The 14320-nt window shown below is 42.0% G+C and overlaps 1 protein-coding gene across 4 annotated transcripts in view; it reads right to left on the bottom strand.

Annotated features, from left to right (window-relative positions):
• The window catches only part of LOC132404259 (solute carrier family 2, facilitated glucose transporter member 11-like), a 41536-nt gene that overhangs the window by 13709 nt on the left and 13507 nt on the right, over positions 1-14320 (bottom strand). For all 4 annotated transcript variants that reach the window (XM_059988388.1, XM_059988387.1, XM_059988389.1 and 1 more), the window contains 6 exons: positions 11291-11415; positions 9883-10012; positions 7974-8122; positions 4217-4404; positions 2362-2472; positions 79-180 (listed from right to left, as the gene is read on the bottom strand). In XM_059988388.1, coding sequence (XP_059844371.1) covers positions 79-180; positions 2362-2472; positions 4217-4404; positions 7974-8122; positions 9883-10012; positions 11291-11415 — 805 coding nt within the window. The remainder of the gene's footprint in view (positions 1-78; positions 181-2361; positions 2473-4216; positions 4405-7973; positions 8123-9882; positions 10013-11290; positions 11416-14320) is intronic.

Below are 14320 nucleotides of genomic sequence, written 5' to 3'. Positions count from 1 at the left end.
AATAGGAATCACTGCCTGAAAGTTGACTAATCCCAACCTGATTCTCCTTTTAACAATGAAAAAGAGACTGTGACTCACTTGAAGAGCCAATGAGATGGTGAAAAATATTCCACAGATAACCATCAGACCATAACCTCCCATAAGCAGCAGCCTGCGCCCAGCTCGGTCAATGAACAGATTCTAATGGAGGAAAATCAAATGTTAGAACACGTTAATAATACATCTGCAAGAAAGAACTCTTGGGCATGAGGTGATGACTCTGTCAGAATCGTGTATACTGTCCCTAAATAGCAAAACACAGAGTGCAGTGTAAACCCAAGTCCGTGATTCAGCTGGACCGATTCTGAAGATTAGAGAGATCTGCCGTCACACAGGGTCTGGTATTGTCATACAACATTGGAACAGGCACCTCTGCCCACTACATCCATGCCAACCAGTGGAACACCATTTGGCTGCCCTTGATTACTCCTTTTTACCCAGATGTCAGGCCTACAGATCTTTAACTACCAGGCTTCTTCCTGAAAATACAGACCACATTTGCTGTCTTCCAGTCACGTAGCCAAAGGAGATTTTAAAATATCAGCCTGAACCCCAGCAATCTCTTCCCTCGTTTCCCCATAGTATCCTGGGATAATCCTCATCTGGCCTCAGGGTGCTGCCACCTTTAAGTCCACCAAGACAAATCAGGGGAGGCCGCATCAGGAGTACCAGACGCGATAGACGAACCCAGCAGACTCACAGATAAAGTGTTGCCTCGTGTGGAATGGCTGCTTGAGGCCCTGAGTGGAGGTGAATGGGCAGGTGTAGCAATTGGACAGCTTGTAGGGATTGGTGCTGGGAGGGACAAAAGGACAACAGATCCCTGTGGAAAGCAGAGAGTGGGGGTGGGGGAGGGAGGTGAAGATGTTGTTAGTTGTAGGATCCCTTTGAAGATGAAGAAAGTTGCAGAGGATGATGTGTTGAATGCTGGGGCTCAGAGGGTGGTAGGTAAGGACAAACGGAGCTCAATCACCGTTAAGACAACAGGAAGATGGGGTGGGTGAAGATGTTTGTGAAATGGAGATGTAGGCGACGGCAGGACGAATGGTGGAGGAAGGGAAACTCCATTCGCTGATGTCCTGGAACGGAAAGCTGTGTCGTGGGAACAAATACAGTGGAGATAAAGGAACTGAGAAAGGGGAATAGCGGGAAGAGGTATAGACAAGATAACCATAGGAATCGGTAGGTTTATCAAAGATGTCAGTCAACAGTTTCCTTCCAGAGATGGGGACAGAGTTTGAAAAAGGAGAGGGAGGTATTTGTAATTGCCTATAGGTCAGGTTGGGTTTAGAAAAATAGTAAACCTCAAAGCTTGGGTTGGTGTGAGTCAGACATCTATCTGCCCCAAACCAACCCAAGATCCACTTTTGCAGATTAAGTTTACATTTTGTTTTGTCATTTTCTTTGTCCCTCACAATTACAAATCCCTGTAAGATCTTCTCTCAGGTGTCTATTTTTCATGATGAAAAGCCAAATCTCTGCAATCTATTTTACAATACACACACTTAAAACTGGCAACCTACCCTTGAAACTGACAAACAGCTTATTCTCCTTGTCTGGTATATAAATGCAAGCTGTGGTTTCATTGCCTCCAACCTTTGAATCTCTCTCTCCTTTTCAGGTCACCAAAAGCCAGTCAGAAATTGGAATGTGACTGATGCACTGAGCTATTTTATCATCATCTCCTTATAGAATAGCCGACTGTTTCGACTATTTAAAATTCCCACTGGCTTCAATGATTGCAATTGGCAGCAAGTCTATCACTTTGTCTTTTCCATCCACATGTTTAAAATCTTTTAATGTCATTTGCAGAGGTAAATCCTGCTGGGAGGGAGATATACACCCATCCCAAAGCAGTTTTCATAGTAACATTTGTTTTGTTTTTATTTGTGGATTATCCCATATTCAACCAGAGTGGTTCATAATGTAACATGCTCCACTTTGAATCTTTGTTTTACTCACAGCTCAGCAGAATTATTTTCTAGACTGTTCATTATCTTCCACTTAATCTATCCTGCGTATCTATCTTGTGTATCACACATTCTGAGCAATGCACTTCACCCAATTAATCTTATTGCAGGTATTCCTTCCCTTTTGTATCCCTTCTACACATTACACACTTGCATTCTTCAGCCTGTATATTATACAGTGTATCACACACTTAATTTCTTTAAATTGAAAATTAGGAAAGATCTTGGAGAACTCTTAAATTGATCATAAGCCTATACAAGAAGTGGGAAGGTGACTTTACCCAGGGGCTATTGGTGTATGAATAGGAGTCAAACAAAACTATGAGAACCTTCATTATAAAAAATTACGCACACTTGTCAATGCAGTAACAAGCTCACAGCACCCAGTTCCAATAGCGACATACGGGATGTTTTTCTCAGAAATTCCCACAGCACGAAAAACATATGCAGCATAGTAGTACATCTGTTGGATAAAAAGGAATTAAAACTCTGAATCCAACCACATATAACCTGTTTCTGCTAACACATCAGACCGGGCAAATAATACAAGCACACAGCTGATTTGCTGTCCCCATGAAAGAGTCTGTAAACATTTGATATATAATGTGATTTGCTCTTTCCTGGGACACACAGTGTTATATAAAATATATACACATGCTCAGCTATTTCAAGAATTTATATTGTTATGCAAGATGCTCACAAAATACTACTCACTGTAATATATGGTGTGTTATACACTATACGGTGTTATATACTATACGGTGTATCCTAATGTATTTGATGCACATTACATCTATTCCCTGTGTTGTTTGATATCCTTTCACTTTCATAGCTGATGTGATTTTTTGCAGTCTTGTTCTCAGGTAGTTTGTGTTTGAAGTTTTCTGACTCTCATATTGGTCTCTTCCTTTAGGGCCATTCCTCAGAAACTCCTTGGCAGGTGGGCAGCATAGACATTGAAGTTGAAATACAAATTTATATTGAAATTTCCTTTCAGTCATGCGTAAACAAACTGGGCAATAGTAAGCCAAACAACCAGAGACACATTCCAGACCATAATATCGTGTGGAGGGCTGTCAGAGGTTACAGGGCATTGATAGGGTGGAAAACTGGGCTGAGAAGTGGCAGATGGAGTTCAACCCAGATAAGTGTGAAGTGGTTTGTCTTGGTAGGTCAAATATGATGGCAGAATATGGTATTAATGCTAAGACTCTTGGCAGTGTGGAGGATCAGAGGGATCTTGGGGTCCAAGTCCATAGGATGCTCAAAGCAGTTGCGCGGGTTGACTCTGTGGCTAAGAAGGCATATGGTGTAACTAATCATGGAATTGAATTTAGGAGCCAAGACGTAATGTTGCAGTTATAAAGGATCTTAGTCAGACCCCACTTGGAGTGCTATGCTCAGTTCTAGTCCCCTCATTACAAGAAGAATGTGGACCCATAGAAGGGGTGCAGAGGAGATTTACAAGGACGTTGCCTGGATTGGGGAGCATGCTTTATGAAAACAGGTTGAGTGAACTCGGCCTTTTCTCCTTGGAGCAACAGATGATGAGAGGTGACCTGATAGAGGTGTATAAGATGAGAGGGATTGACCCTGTGGATAGTCAGAGGCTTCTTCCCCCAGGGCTAAAATGGTTGCCACAAGAGGACACAGGTTTAAGGTGCTGGGGAGTAGGTACAGAGGAGATGTCAGGAGTAAGTTTTTTATTCAGAGAGTGGTGAGTGTGTAGAATGGGCTGCCGGCAACGGTGGTGGAGGCGGATACGATAGGGTCTTTTAAGAGACTTTTGGATAGGTACATGGAGCTTAGAAAAATAGAGGGCTATAGGTAAGCCTAGTAATTTCTAAGGTAGGGATATGTTCAGCAAAACTTTGTGGGCTGAAGGGCCTGTATTGTGCTGTAGGTTTTCTATGTTTCAAGTCCAGTCTTCTGTACATTTTGAATCACTTTGCAATAAATATCAATTCCTTTGCCAACACAACAGAATCCATTGGAATTCAAGTGCATCACAACTACAAATATATGTCTCGTTGCAGTTCTACATATTAATCCATTTTAACATGTCCATGCCTCACTGAATTCTAAGTATGTCACCCTGAGCAAGTCCAGTAGAAGCTCGCAGATCTCCCATTCACACCTTTATCTTTTTGTGCTGCCACCTTCAAAGAAACATCTATCTGAATGCACAGATGGTTCACCCTACTTACAGCATCATTCCCACATAGTTGTATGGCAGAGCCCAGCACAAAGGTGATCATCAACTGCCTTCGGATACTACGGTCTACGAACATATCCCATATTTTCTTGGCATTTTCACCTTTAAGTACAGATTGCTCTTCCAACATTTCATCTATTTCTGACGTCAGGTTGGCATTGCCACGCAGTTGTTTTAGCGCTGTAAAGAAATACAGAGGGTGATGTTACTGGCATTCAGAGGGTCAATCATAAGCTAACATGGTCTGGGGTACTTGCCAATAGTCGTGAATTGCACTTCTCTCACATGATGCGACTGTGAGTGTTCTACAGGATGGACCAAATCCTGCTAACCCAGAATTTCCAACTACAGTCCCCCAGTTAATCTCACTGGCTTTGTGCACCGTGCAGGCCAGCAACACAAGGCTCCACCAAAGGACTCTAGAGGGAGCAAAGCAAAACTAACGCTAAATGTAACGCGATGCACTCAAGCTAACAACAAGTCATTCGCTTCCACATGTGGCAGTGGACACACAGAAGCCCAGGGCTACTGCATGTAAATGGCATAACATAGTGAGAGCCATCTATTAATACTGAAATTAATTTCTCTTCCCTACAAAAGAAACAAATGATCCAAATGTTTTAATTTATTTATTTACAGAAAAGATGCTTCTGCTTCAACAAGCTTCACCACCCAGCGACCATCTATTTAACACTGGCTTAATCACAGGGCAATTTACAATGACCTGTGTGGCTAAGTACAGTTCCAACACCATATATGAATTTGCTGATGACACCACTGTTGTGGGCTGTATCAAAGGAGATGATGAATCAGCATACAGGAGGGAGGTTGAAAATTTGGCTGACTGGTGCATAAGACCAAGGAGCTGATGGCAGACTTCAGGAGAGGGAAACCAGGAGGTCCATGAGCCAGTAATCAATTGGAGAATTAGAGATGGAGGGGGTCAATAACTTTAACTTCCTTGCTGTCACTATTTCAGAGAACCTGTACAGGGCCCATCATATAAATATTATTTTGAAGAAAGTACAACAGCGCCTCTACTTCCTCAGGAGTTTGGGGAGCTTTGGCATGGCATCGAAAATCTTAGCAAACTTCAATAGATGTGTGGTGGAAAGTGCGCTGACTGGCTGCATTACAACCTGGTATAGGAACACCAATGTCTTTGAGTGGAAAGTCCAACAAAAGGGAGTAGATTCAGCCCAGTCGATCCCACTGTCGCTATCTCCGGAGACAGCTTATTCCACCGATGTCTATTATAGACTGACAGACTCTCACATCTACCTGGACTACACCTCATCCCACCCTGCTACTGGTACCAACTTCCACCTATGCCTCAAATTCACCTGTCTGTCTCCAACCTTTCCTTTCTCAATCTCACTTTCGCTATCTCCGGAGACAGCTTTTCCACCAATGTCTATTATAGACTGACAGACTCTCACACCTACCTGGATTATACCTCATCCCACTCTGTCACTTGTAAAAACAACATCCCCTTCTCTCAATTCCTGTCTCCGCTGCATCTGCTCTTAAACGAAGGAGATGTCCTCCTTTTCCAAAGAAAAGGGCTACCCTTCCTCCACCATCAAAGCTGCCGTTAACCACATCGCTTCCATTTCACGCACATCTACTCTTACCCCATCCTCTTGCCACCCTACCAAGGAGGGTTTCTTGTCCTCACCTACCACCCCACCAGCCTCCGCACCCAGCATGTAATTCTCTGAAACTTCCACCCCCTCCAACAGGATCCCACCACCAAAACGTCGACTGTACTTTATTCCATCGATGCTGCCTGGCCTGCTGAGTTCCTCCAGCATTTTGTGTGTGTTGCTTAGGGTATATTAGACACCCAGACCAGATGAACTGCACCCTAGGGTTCTGAAAGAGGTAGCGGCAGAGATCATGGAGGCATTAGTAATGATCTTTCAAAAAATCACTGGACTGGCATGGTGCCAGAGGATTGGAAAATTGCAAATGTCACTTCACTCAAGAAAGGAAGGAGGCAGCAGAAAGGAAATTATAGACTTGTTCGCCTGACCTCAGTGACTGAGAAGATGTTAGCGTCATTTGTTAAAGATGAGGTTAAAGAGTACTAGGACATGATAGGACAAAATCAGCATGGTGTGCTTAAGGGAAAGCCTTGCCTGATGAAACTGTTGGAACTCTGAGGAGAATACAAGTACAATAAAGGGGATGCAGTGGATGTTGTATATTTGGACTTTCAGAAGGCTTTTGACAAACTGCCATACATTAGGCTACTTACCAAGTTAAGAGTCTATGGTATTACAGGAAAGTTACTGGCACGGTTATAGTATTGGCTGATTGGTAGGAGGCAGTGAGTGGGAATAAAAGCATCCTTTTCTGGTTGGCTGCCAGTGACTAGTGGCGTTCTGCAGCTGAACCAGTTTGTGTTTGGAGAGGCTGGAATCCCCAATGAACTTCTGGGCCATTTTTAGGTACCTGCTGCTGTAAATGTTCTGAATAGAGGAAAGATCACATCTGCAGATGCACTGGGTTGTCTGCACCACTCTCTGCAGTGTCCCGCAATTGAGGGTAGTACAGCTCCCGTACCAGGCGGTGACACAGCCAGTCAGGCTGCTCTCAATTGTGCCCCTGTAGAAAGTCCTGAGGATTTGAGGACTCATACTGAACCTTTTAAGTTTTCTGAAGTGAAGAGGCACTGTGGTGCTTTTCTCCCCACACAGCCGGTGTGTACAGTCCAGGAGAGATCCCCGGTGATACATATACTGAGGAACTTCAAACTACTCACTCTCTCAACTACTCTGGAAACTAAGTTTAAAGGGGCAGCCTGACCTAGGCAGTGTGGCTGTGGTTTCCTATTTTTCCCACTATTTCAGGATGGACTTCACTGAGCTCCGAAGAATGTTCAGTGCCTTAGAGGCGGCCTTGTACCCTTTCCCGGATAATCATTTCCCCAAATGGCCTTGAATGCTTTTGTCTTCAGTTTGGTTTGGTCTGTTGAAAATCTACCATCCTATTGGACCTTACAGAGAGAGTTTATTTATTTAGGGGATGCTTCAGTCTTCTACATCAGCAAAATGGGAGAGTTGATAAGGGCAGTTACTGTTACAGTACTGCACTTGAGGAAAGTTAGTGCAGTATTTACAAAGCGGATGAATACTTCATCAACTTCACAATTTTGGGTGTTTTAGCTTCTAGTAAATTGTTGACAAGTTTTGGAATTTTTCTTTCCATTTCACATGATGCACATGCATCACAGATTAGTTTAGAAAATGCTACTTCAATATATTTCAAATTTAGAAAATGAGGCAGTAAATTGTGAAAATAGTTGTGGGAGCTAAATACTTTTTCAAGGTTCTGTATATGTCTTAATATCAAGTGAAGCTGCAGAAGACTATCAGAAATAGGAGCAGAAATAAGCTACATGCCCCTCTTCACAACTGGTCTATGCTGGCCTCAAATCCTCCTTGATTGCAGTTCCCCCATAACCTTCAAAAATCTGAAAGAGGTCACAACAGTAAATGCTCTTATCATCTCATAGGTAAAATGACCAGTGCATAGAGTACATGAAGACCAGCAGATGAGGTATCAAAGAGCTGGTTGATCCCACTGGACCCATTCACCATCAAGACAAAGCTTTCTGCACTAGAAAATGAAAGCAGTTTCTTTTATGGTAGTACAAGTCATGCCTCTGACCACTGCCTATCTCAGCTTTCTCCATGATCCCTAAGCCAAAGAATAATGGCGTATATTCTCTTAGCATTTCTCACCCTTCATGCACATATCCTTGTCGTCCCTGTCGATCAGCAAGTACCTGGGACTTTCTGGGCACCATGGGAGAATGGCGAGCTGGATTAGAGCTGGTACTGCAGAGGCTGACAACAGGATGGGCCATGTTTCTTCTCTGCCCAGTACCTCACTGCAAGCATAATTATAAAATGACTTCACTTGCTTAAGAACACAAATAGTACAGCCAACCAACACAGCAACAGCACGTGAAAAGGATCACCAGAGAGTACATCAGTGGTGCTGGGTCTGTTGCCATTTGTCATTTATGTTAATGATCTGGATGACAATATGGTAAACTGGAGCAAATTTACAGGTGAGGCCAAGATTGGGGATGTACTGGAGAGTGAGGAAGTCTAACAAAGCTTGCACTGGGTTCTGCACCAGCTGTAAAATAGCAGACGGATTTAATTCAGACACGTGTGAGATGCTGCACTTTGGGAGGGCCGACCAAGGTAGGTCTTACACATTGAATAGTAAGGCACTGAGGAGTGTGGTACAACAGAGGGATCTGAGAATACAGGTCCGTACTTCCTTGTAAGTGGCGTCACAGGTAGATAGGATCATAAAGAATGCTTTTGGCACATCGGCCTTCATAAATCAAAGCACTGAGTACAAAAGATGGGATTGTTATGTTGAAGTTGTGTAAGAGGCGAGGCCAAATTTGGAGTATTGTCTGCAATTTTGGTCACTCACCTACAGGAAAGATGCAAATATGATTGAAAGAATGCGGGAAAAAAATTTACAAGGATGTTGCCAGGACTTGATGACCTGAGTTATAGGGAAAGTTTGAATAGTTTAGGATTTTATTCCCTACAGCATTGAAGATTGAGGGGATATTTGATAGGAGGTGTACAAAATTATGAAGGGTATCAATAGGGTAAATGCAAGTAGGTTTGTCTACTAAGGTTAGTTGGAACTACAACTAGAGGTGATAGGTTAAAGATAAAAGGTGAAATGCTTAACAGGAACAGGAAAGGCAACTCCTTCACTCAGAGGGTAATGAGAGTGCGGAATGAGCTGCCAGCACAAGTGGTGGATGCAGGATCAGTTTCAATGTTTAAGAAAAATATGGATGGGTTCATGGTTGAGGGGGGTTTAGAGTTCTATGGTCTGGGTGCAGGTTGATGGGACTAGGCAGATTAATGGTTCAACACAGTCCAAGATGGGCTGAAGGGCCTGTTTCTGTGCTGTACTCTACGTAGGACAGGCATCTGGGAGTGTATTAAAGACTGGATTGTAATCTAATGCCACACAACTGTTAGAGAGAACGATGAATAGCACAGCAGGATTCTCTGGGGTTGGACAGATTGCACATTTATACTTTAGGGTGTAGCTGTAGCTTTCTCAGTTCTTAATCAAAAGTTCACATGTTGCAAGGATACAAAGAAAGAAGATCTCATTTTTGGTGCCTTCATTTTTTTTCAATTAACATACTTAGCAAACGACTGCATTTAAATAACATTTTTAAAAAATATAATCAAACATTCATGGCCGTTCACGGAAATTGTTATCAAGCACAGTTTGACAATGAGTACACACGAAGGTGACAGATGAGGCAACCAAAACCTCTGCCACAGTAGGAACATCCTAAAGAAATAGAGACACAAAGAGAGATGGAAAGGTTTCCTGAGCAAATTCCAGAGTTTGGGCAGACCTTAATGTTTAGTTCCTGGGTGTACTGGGGCAGAGGAGCAGAGGGATCAGCCATGATTGAATGGTGGAGCAGACTCGATGGGCCAGATGGCCTAATTCTGCTCCTGTGGCTTATGGTCTTACACTTCTCTTTACAACTACATTGTGTGCAATAGATTTTATTCAGGTTTTGACGAGAGCATTTAGGTACACTAGAGCAGTCATCTATATTGTAAATAAGGAAATAATTGAACTTACCTAAGGCCTAAAGCCTGTCCAGTCACTAAACCCGCTGCAGTGAACGGAGCATATGACAAGGCCACTATGCCTCGGATCTTCTTTGGTGCACTTTCACCGAGGTACATGGGGTTGATATTCATTCCCATACCTCAAGAATAAAAGCAAATGTTAGCTGCATGAGGTACAGATTTTAAAACAACAAATTTTACAACATTTGTCAGTGATATTAAACCTGATTCTGGTAGAGATACTGAGCTCAACAGAATTGGATATTTCAGTCTATTTTTATTTCTAGTTTTCCCCAAGTACAATTTTCCACTGCTATGTTCTACCTATAAACCTATTAACAACCCACTGGCTTTACAACTTGTGTGTCAACTTTTGTAAATCATCTGGACTTCTTTTAACCTTTCTTCCTCCTTGATGGAGATTTTCCCTGGCTCTACTGATGCTGTAAGGGAAGATGGTTCCTCATGCAAAGTCTTAATGTTAATGCATTTAACCACATGGAGGGGAAAGAGATCACATCATGGTCCAATGTCCAGAGAAACCCCACTTCCAGCAGTTTCAGAGGGCATTGATCATGATTGTGAACAACAATTCCAACAGAATTTACACAGTTCATACAAAACTACAGCACACGATGTCTGCGCCGAAAATGATGCCACGTTAAACCAAATATCTTGGTTTATAACCTGCAACTTATCTTCCTTATCCTCAGGTCAACTGCTCCTGATGACTTTTAAATCTGGAAATTCCATAGAAGGAGAAGTAGACTGTCTCACAGCGGACCAGAAAAGAGCAAAGGGTCACTGTGGCTGAGAAGTTTAATAAAATTAACAGCAGATGTTTTTTTTCCACATTGCCCTACAACATTAAGGGAGGCCATTTGTCCCAGCAAGTCCATGCCAACTCTCAGAACAACCCTCTCAATCACATTCACTCACTTGCTTCTCCTTTACATGTTCAGTAACCTCTCTCTGAACCTCTGATTTCCCATTTCACACAAAGTAGCCAACTAATCAACCAACATATATATGGTTATATATGTCAATGGGGAAATGAGAGGGAACCAGAGCACTTGGGGGGAAACCCACACAGACAGAGGAAGAATGTGCAAACTCCACACAGACAGTGCCAGAGATCAGCACTCAACCCACCTAGTTATACACCACGCCACCCATTACGAAGGTATTCTCAAATGAGATAGAGTATCAAACTTTAAAATCAGCCACCGCAGTATATCCAAATTACATGAACAAATTAAAGAACTGGTTAACTTACCACAAAATTTAATTGAACATAAGATTTCAATAACTTGTAAGAAAACTGAGGTGCGAGAGCAATCCCTACCCCATTCCCATGGCCACACCAGCCTACAACATACGTGAATGAAAACCTAATATCCCAAAGCAAAAGTGACCACCTGAGTTTATTCCAGTAAAAAATCTCCCAATTAAAATCATTTCAAAGGATTTGGCCGTCTTGCTCAGTCCCACCAGCAAAGTACCAATGAGCACAAAAATATTGCTCAGTAGCAGCGAATTCCTCCTGAGAGAAGAGAAATGGAAATCAGTTAGTAAAATGTGTTGGCAGGGTCATTATGTTGATTATAGCAGCAAACATATTCTGCTTAGAGCTAGTTACTTCATACTGCAAGCTTACTCTTTTGAATAGCAGTCTTGTCTCGCTAACAACATAGAACACAGAGTACAGCCAGTAACAGGCCCTTCAGTCGGTAATGTTGTGCAGAACTAAATTAGTAATCAAATGCCCAAGTAAACTAATCCCTCCTCCCTAAGCAATGCTCCCGTCCTTATTCATGCGCCAATTTATGAGCGTCTTAGAATGGCGTCAGATATCCATTCGCCAGCCTTTCACAAAAGCAATAAATCCAGAACAATTTTCAGCAAAATACTTAATAACAAGGACGTGAGAAAATGCAAGCTGAAGTAGGCTACTCAGCATCCCCCAACCCATTCAAATATTAATGCTCAAAATCATCTATGCCAATTCCCTATAGTACTTAATTCACTAAAATATTTAAATAGTATATCCCCAGTGATCTAGACTCTCCAAGCCTCAGGAGTAGAGAACTCTAGAGATTCATCATTCTCTGCGAGAAGTTGTTCCCGTGGAGTTATAACCTTGTAACCATCTCCCCTTGTTCAAGATTTTCCCACTATGACATCTACTACCCTGTTGTGCTAAGGGTCTAGAATATTTCAATAAGACCACCACTCATTTTCCTAAATTCTGCAGAAAATTTCATTTGTCATGTGACAGGATAAGTCTCTCACCTCAGGAATTAGCCTAATGAATCTCCTTTTCATTGTCTCTACAATGCTTTCTTAAATAACATCAAATCAGTTGTGGCCTCACCAGTACAATGCATAATTATTATCAATACTTCTGTTTCTAATACACCCCCTCTTGCAGTAAAGGCCAACATGGCATTTGCCTTCCTAAGCCGTTACTGTACCTGTCTGCTAATGTCCAACCATCCATACACAGGAACACTCAGATCCTTCTGTACTTCATTCATCTACAGTCTTTCCCAAACCATCAAAAGAGATGATATTCACTTGAGTCGGTGATGGACTAATTTACTCAGATAGATGAGACAAGGGAACATCTCACAGATCTCTAGCAAATCACCAAGGATAAAACAGATGGTACAAAGTCAGGTTTGGCAAGAAGAGTATGCATATGCAAGACAAGTTTTCTCACTGTACCTCGATACATGTGACAATAACACAATTTAGCATTCATATTGTCATAGGTATGACTGTTGATTTATAAAGGATTGCCAGAGATCTGTACGTAGATTAAACCGTGTCATCATCCAGCAAGTTCTGTAAAATCAGTTAGAGTTAAAGAGAACTGAACATTTAAGGTTTAAAGGGAACTGTGTTAATAGAAATAGCAGATTAATATCTAATGGAGGTGTAGCTTCAATGAACTATTAAAGGAAAATTGGAGTATTATGATCTTTGACCTGTTTTACCCCATCTGGAAGGTTTCAGATCAGATTCAGATCGTGCAGTATCAGTGACCTATTGCAGAAAAAATGTCACATTTACCAATCAGTTACCTGCAAAAGACCTTTCTGGAGGACGAGGAAGGAGCAAAAGGAGGAATATTACCACTCTATCCTTCAAAGTCCATGAAGGTAGCATAATGTCAATACCCAAATGACAACAGATTTTCATAAACAACTGCTCATGAAAGTGAAAGGTGTGAGAAGAGAAAATAATTACGAACATATGGAGTAAAAAGTCAGAGACAAGCAAACAAATAATATTTTCCCTACAATCTAAGCTCAATCTGAACTTTAATTTGCAGACTGTTGACAGATACAGGATGGTCACTAGCAACACCAGGCACTGATGTTTTCATACAATTCTTAACTGTACTGTAATTCACTGGTGCTCAGACATGTCTGGAACTTTCTAGAGCATTGTTAAGTGACATGGAAGGTAAAAACATTCACACTGGCCTCCAGAGCATTGCTTTCCAAAGTTGGGGCAAGACTCTTGAGCTGATTGTGGGGAAGTAAAAACAGGCCACTATATCTGCTCTTTCAAATAAATGCTCTTTCAAATAAACACTTGGCAGGTCTTATCGCTGGGTGTCATTGTTGAACTTCATACTTGACAAGACTTGTGCAAGCTAGGGGAGTGAAATAAGAGGAACTCTGGCACCCAACTTCCTAATCTCAATTAGCTCAATCTTTCTTGCTCAAGTAACATTCTCAGCTGCCAAGTAGCAGTGGGAGAGAGAAACAGGCCACTTCAACAAACTCACTGAGGACAATTTAAATCCCCAAAAGCAGCTGGTTTTGGGTTGGGTAAGATGTAAAGGATTTCTGAATCCAAACTGTTGTGAACTCTCCCAGTTCCAGCTTTAACAAGTGTGGGAAAGAGCAGCAATCAACTAACCTGCCCAAAGTGGTTGCTTGATATTTTATTGAGGCTGCTAGTGATTAGACAGCTATCTCAGGCCAAGGATGAAAAAATAAACACCAAGAAGTTACATGGACCTGTACCACCTTCCAGAGTAAGCAGACTTCCCATTCCTCCATCCCTGTATTCACCATTCCAAACTCTAGACATTTGTTCCAACATTGGACCTGTCCGTGCCCCCCCTTTATGCACCACAAGTATTCTGTGCCAACTTTGAGTACTTGTGAATTTTCTATTCAAATATCTATCATCATGAAATTGGACCAGGCATTGACTGCCATAGTTCACCTTAACGGAGGTATTGGTTCCCATCCAATTTTATTGATCACATGATGTCAATGTGTTGGCTTCATTTTAATAATGTAATGACAGAAGATGGATCAACAGAACACACAATACAACCTTCATAAATAACAGCCAAAAAACCAAATTAGTGAAACCTACAGAGATTACAGTCACTCCCTGTGATATTGTGTTTATATACAGCCCTG

Source organism: Hypanus sabinus, chromosome 13 (genome assembly GCF_030144855.1).
Source record: "Hypanus sabinus isolate sHypSab1 chromosome 13, sHypSab1.hap1, whole genome shotgun sequence".
Taxonomy (NCBI): domain Eukaryota; kingdom Metazoa; phylum Chordata; class Chondrichthyes; order Myliobatiformes; family Dasyatidae; genus Hypanus; species Hypanus sabinus.
Note: the sequence above shows the minus strand (reverse complement) of the source record. Positions and strands in the feature narration are given on the sequence as shown.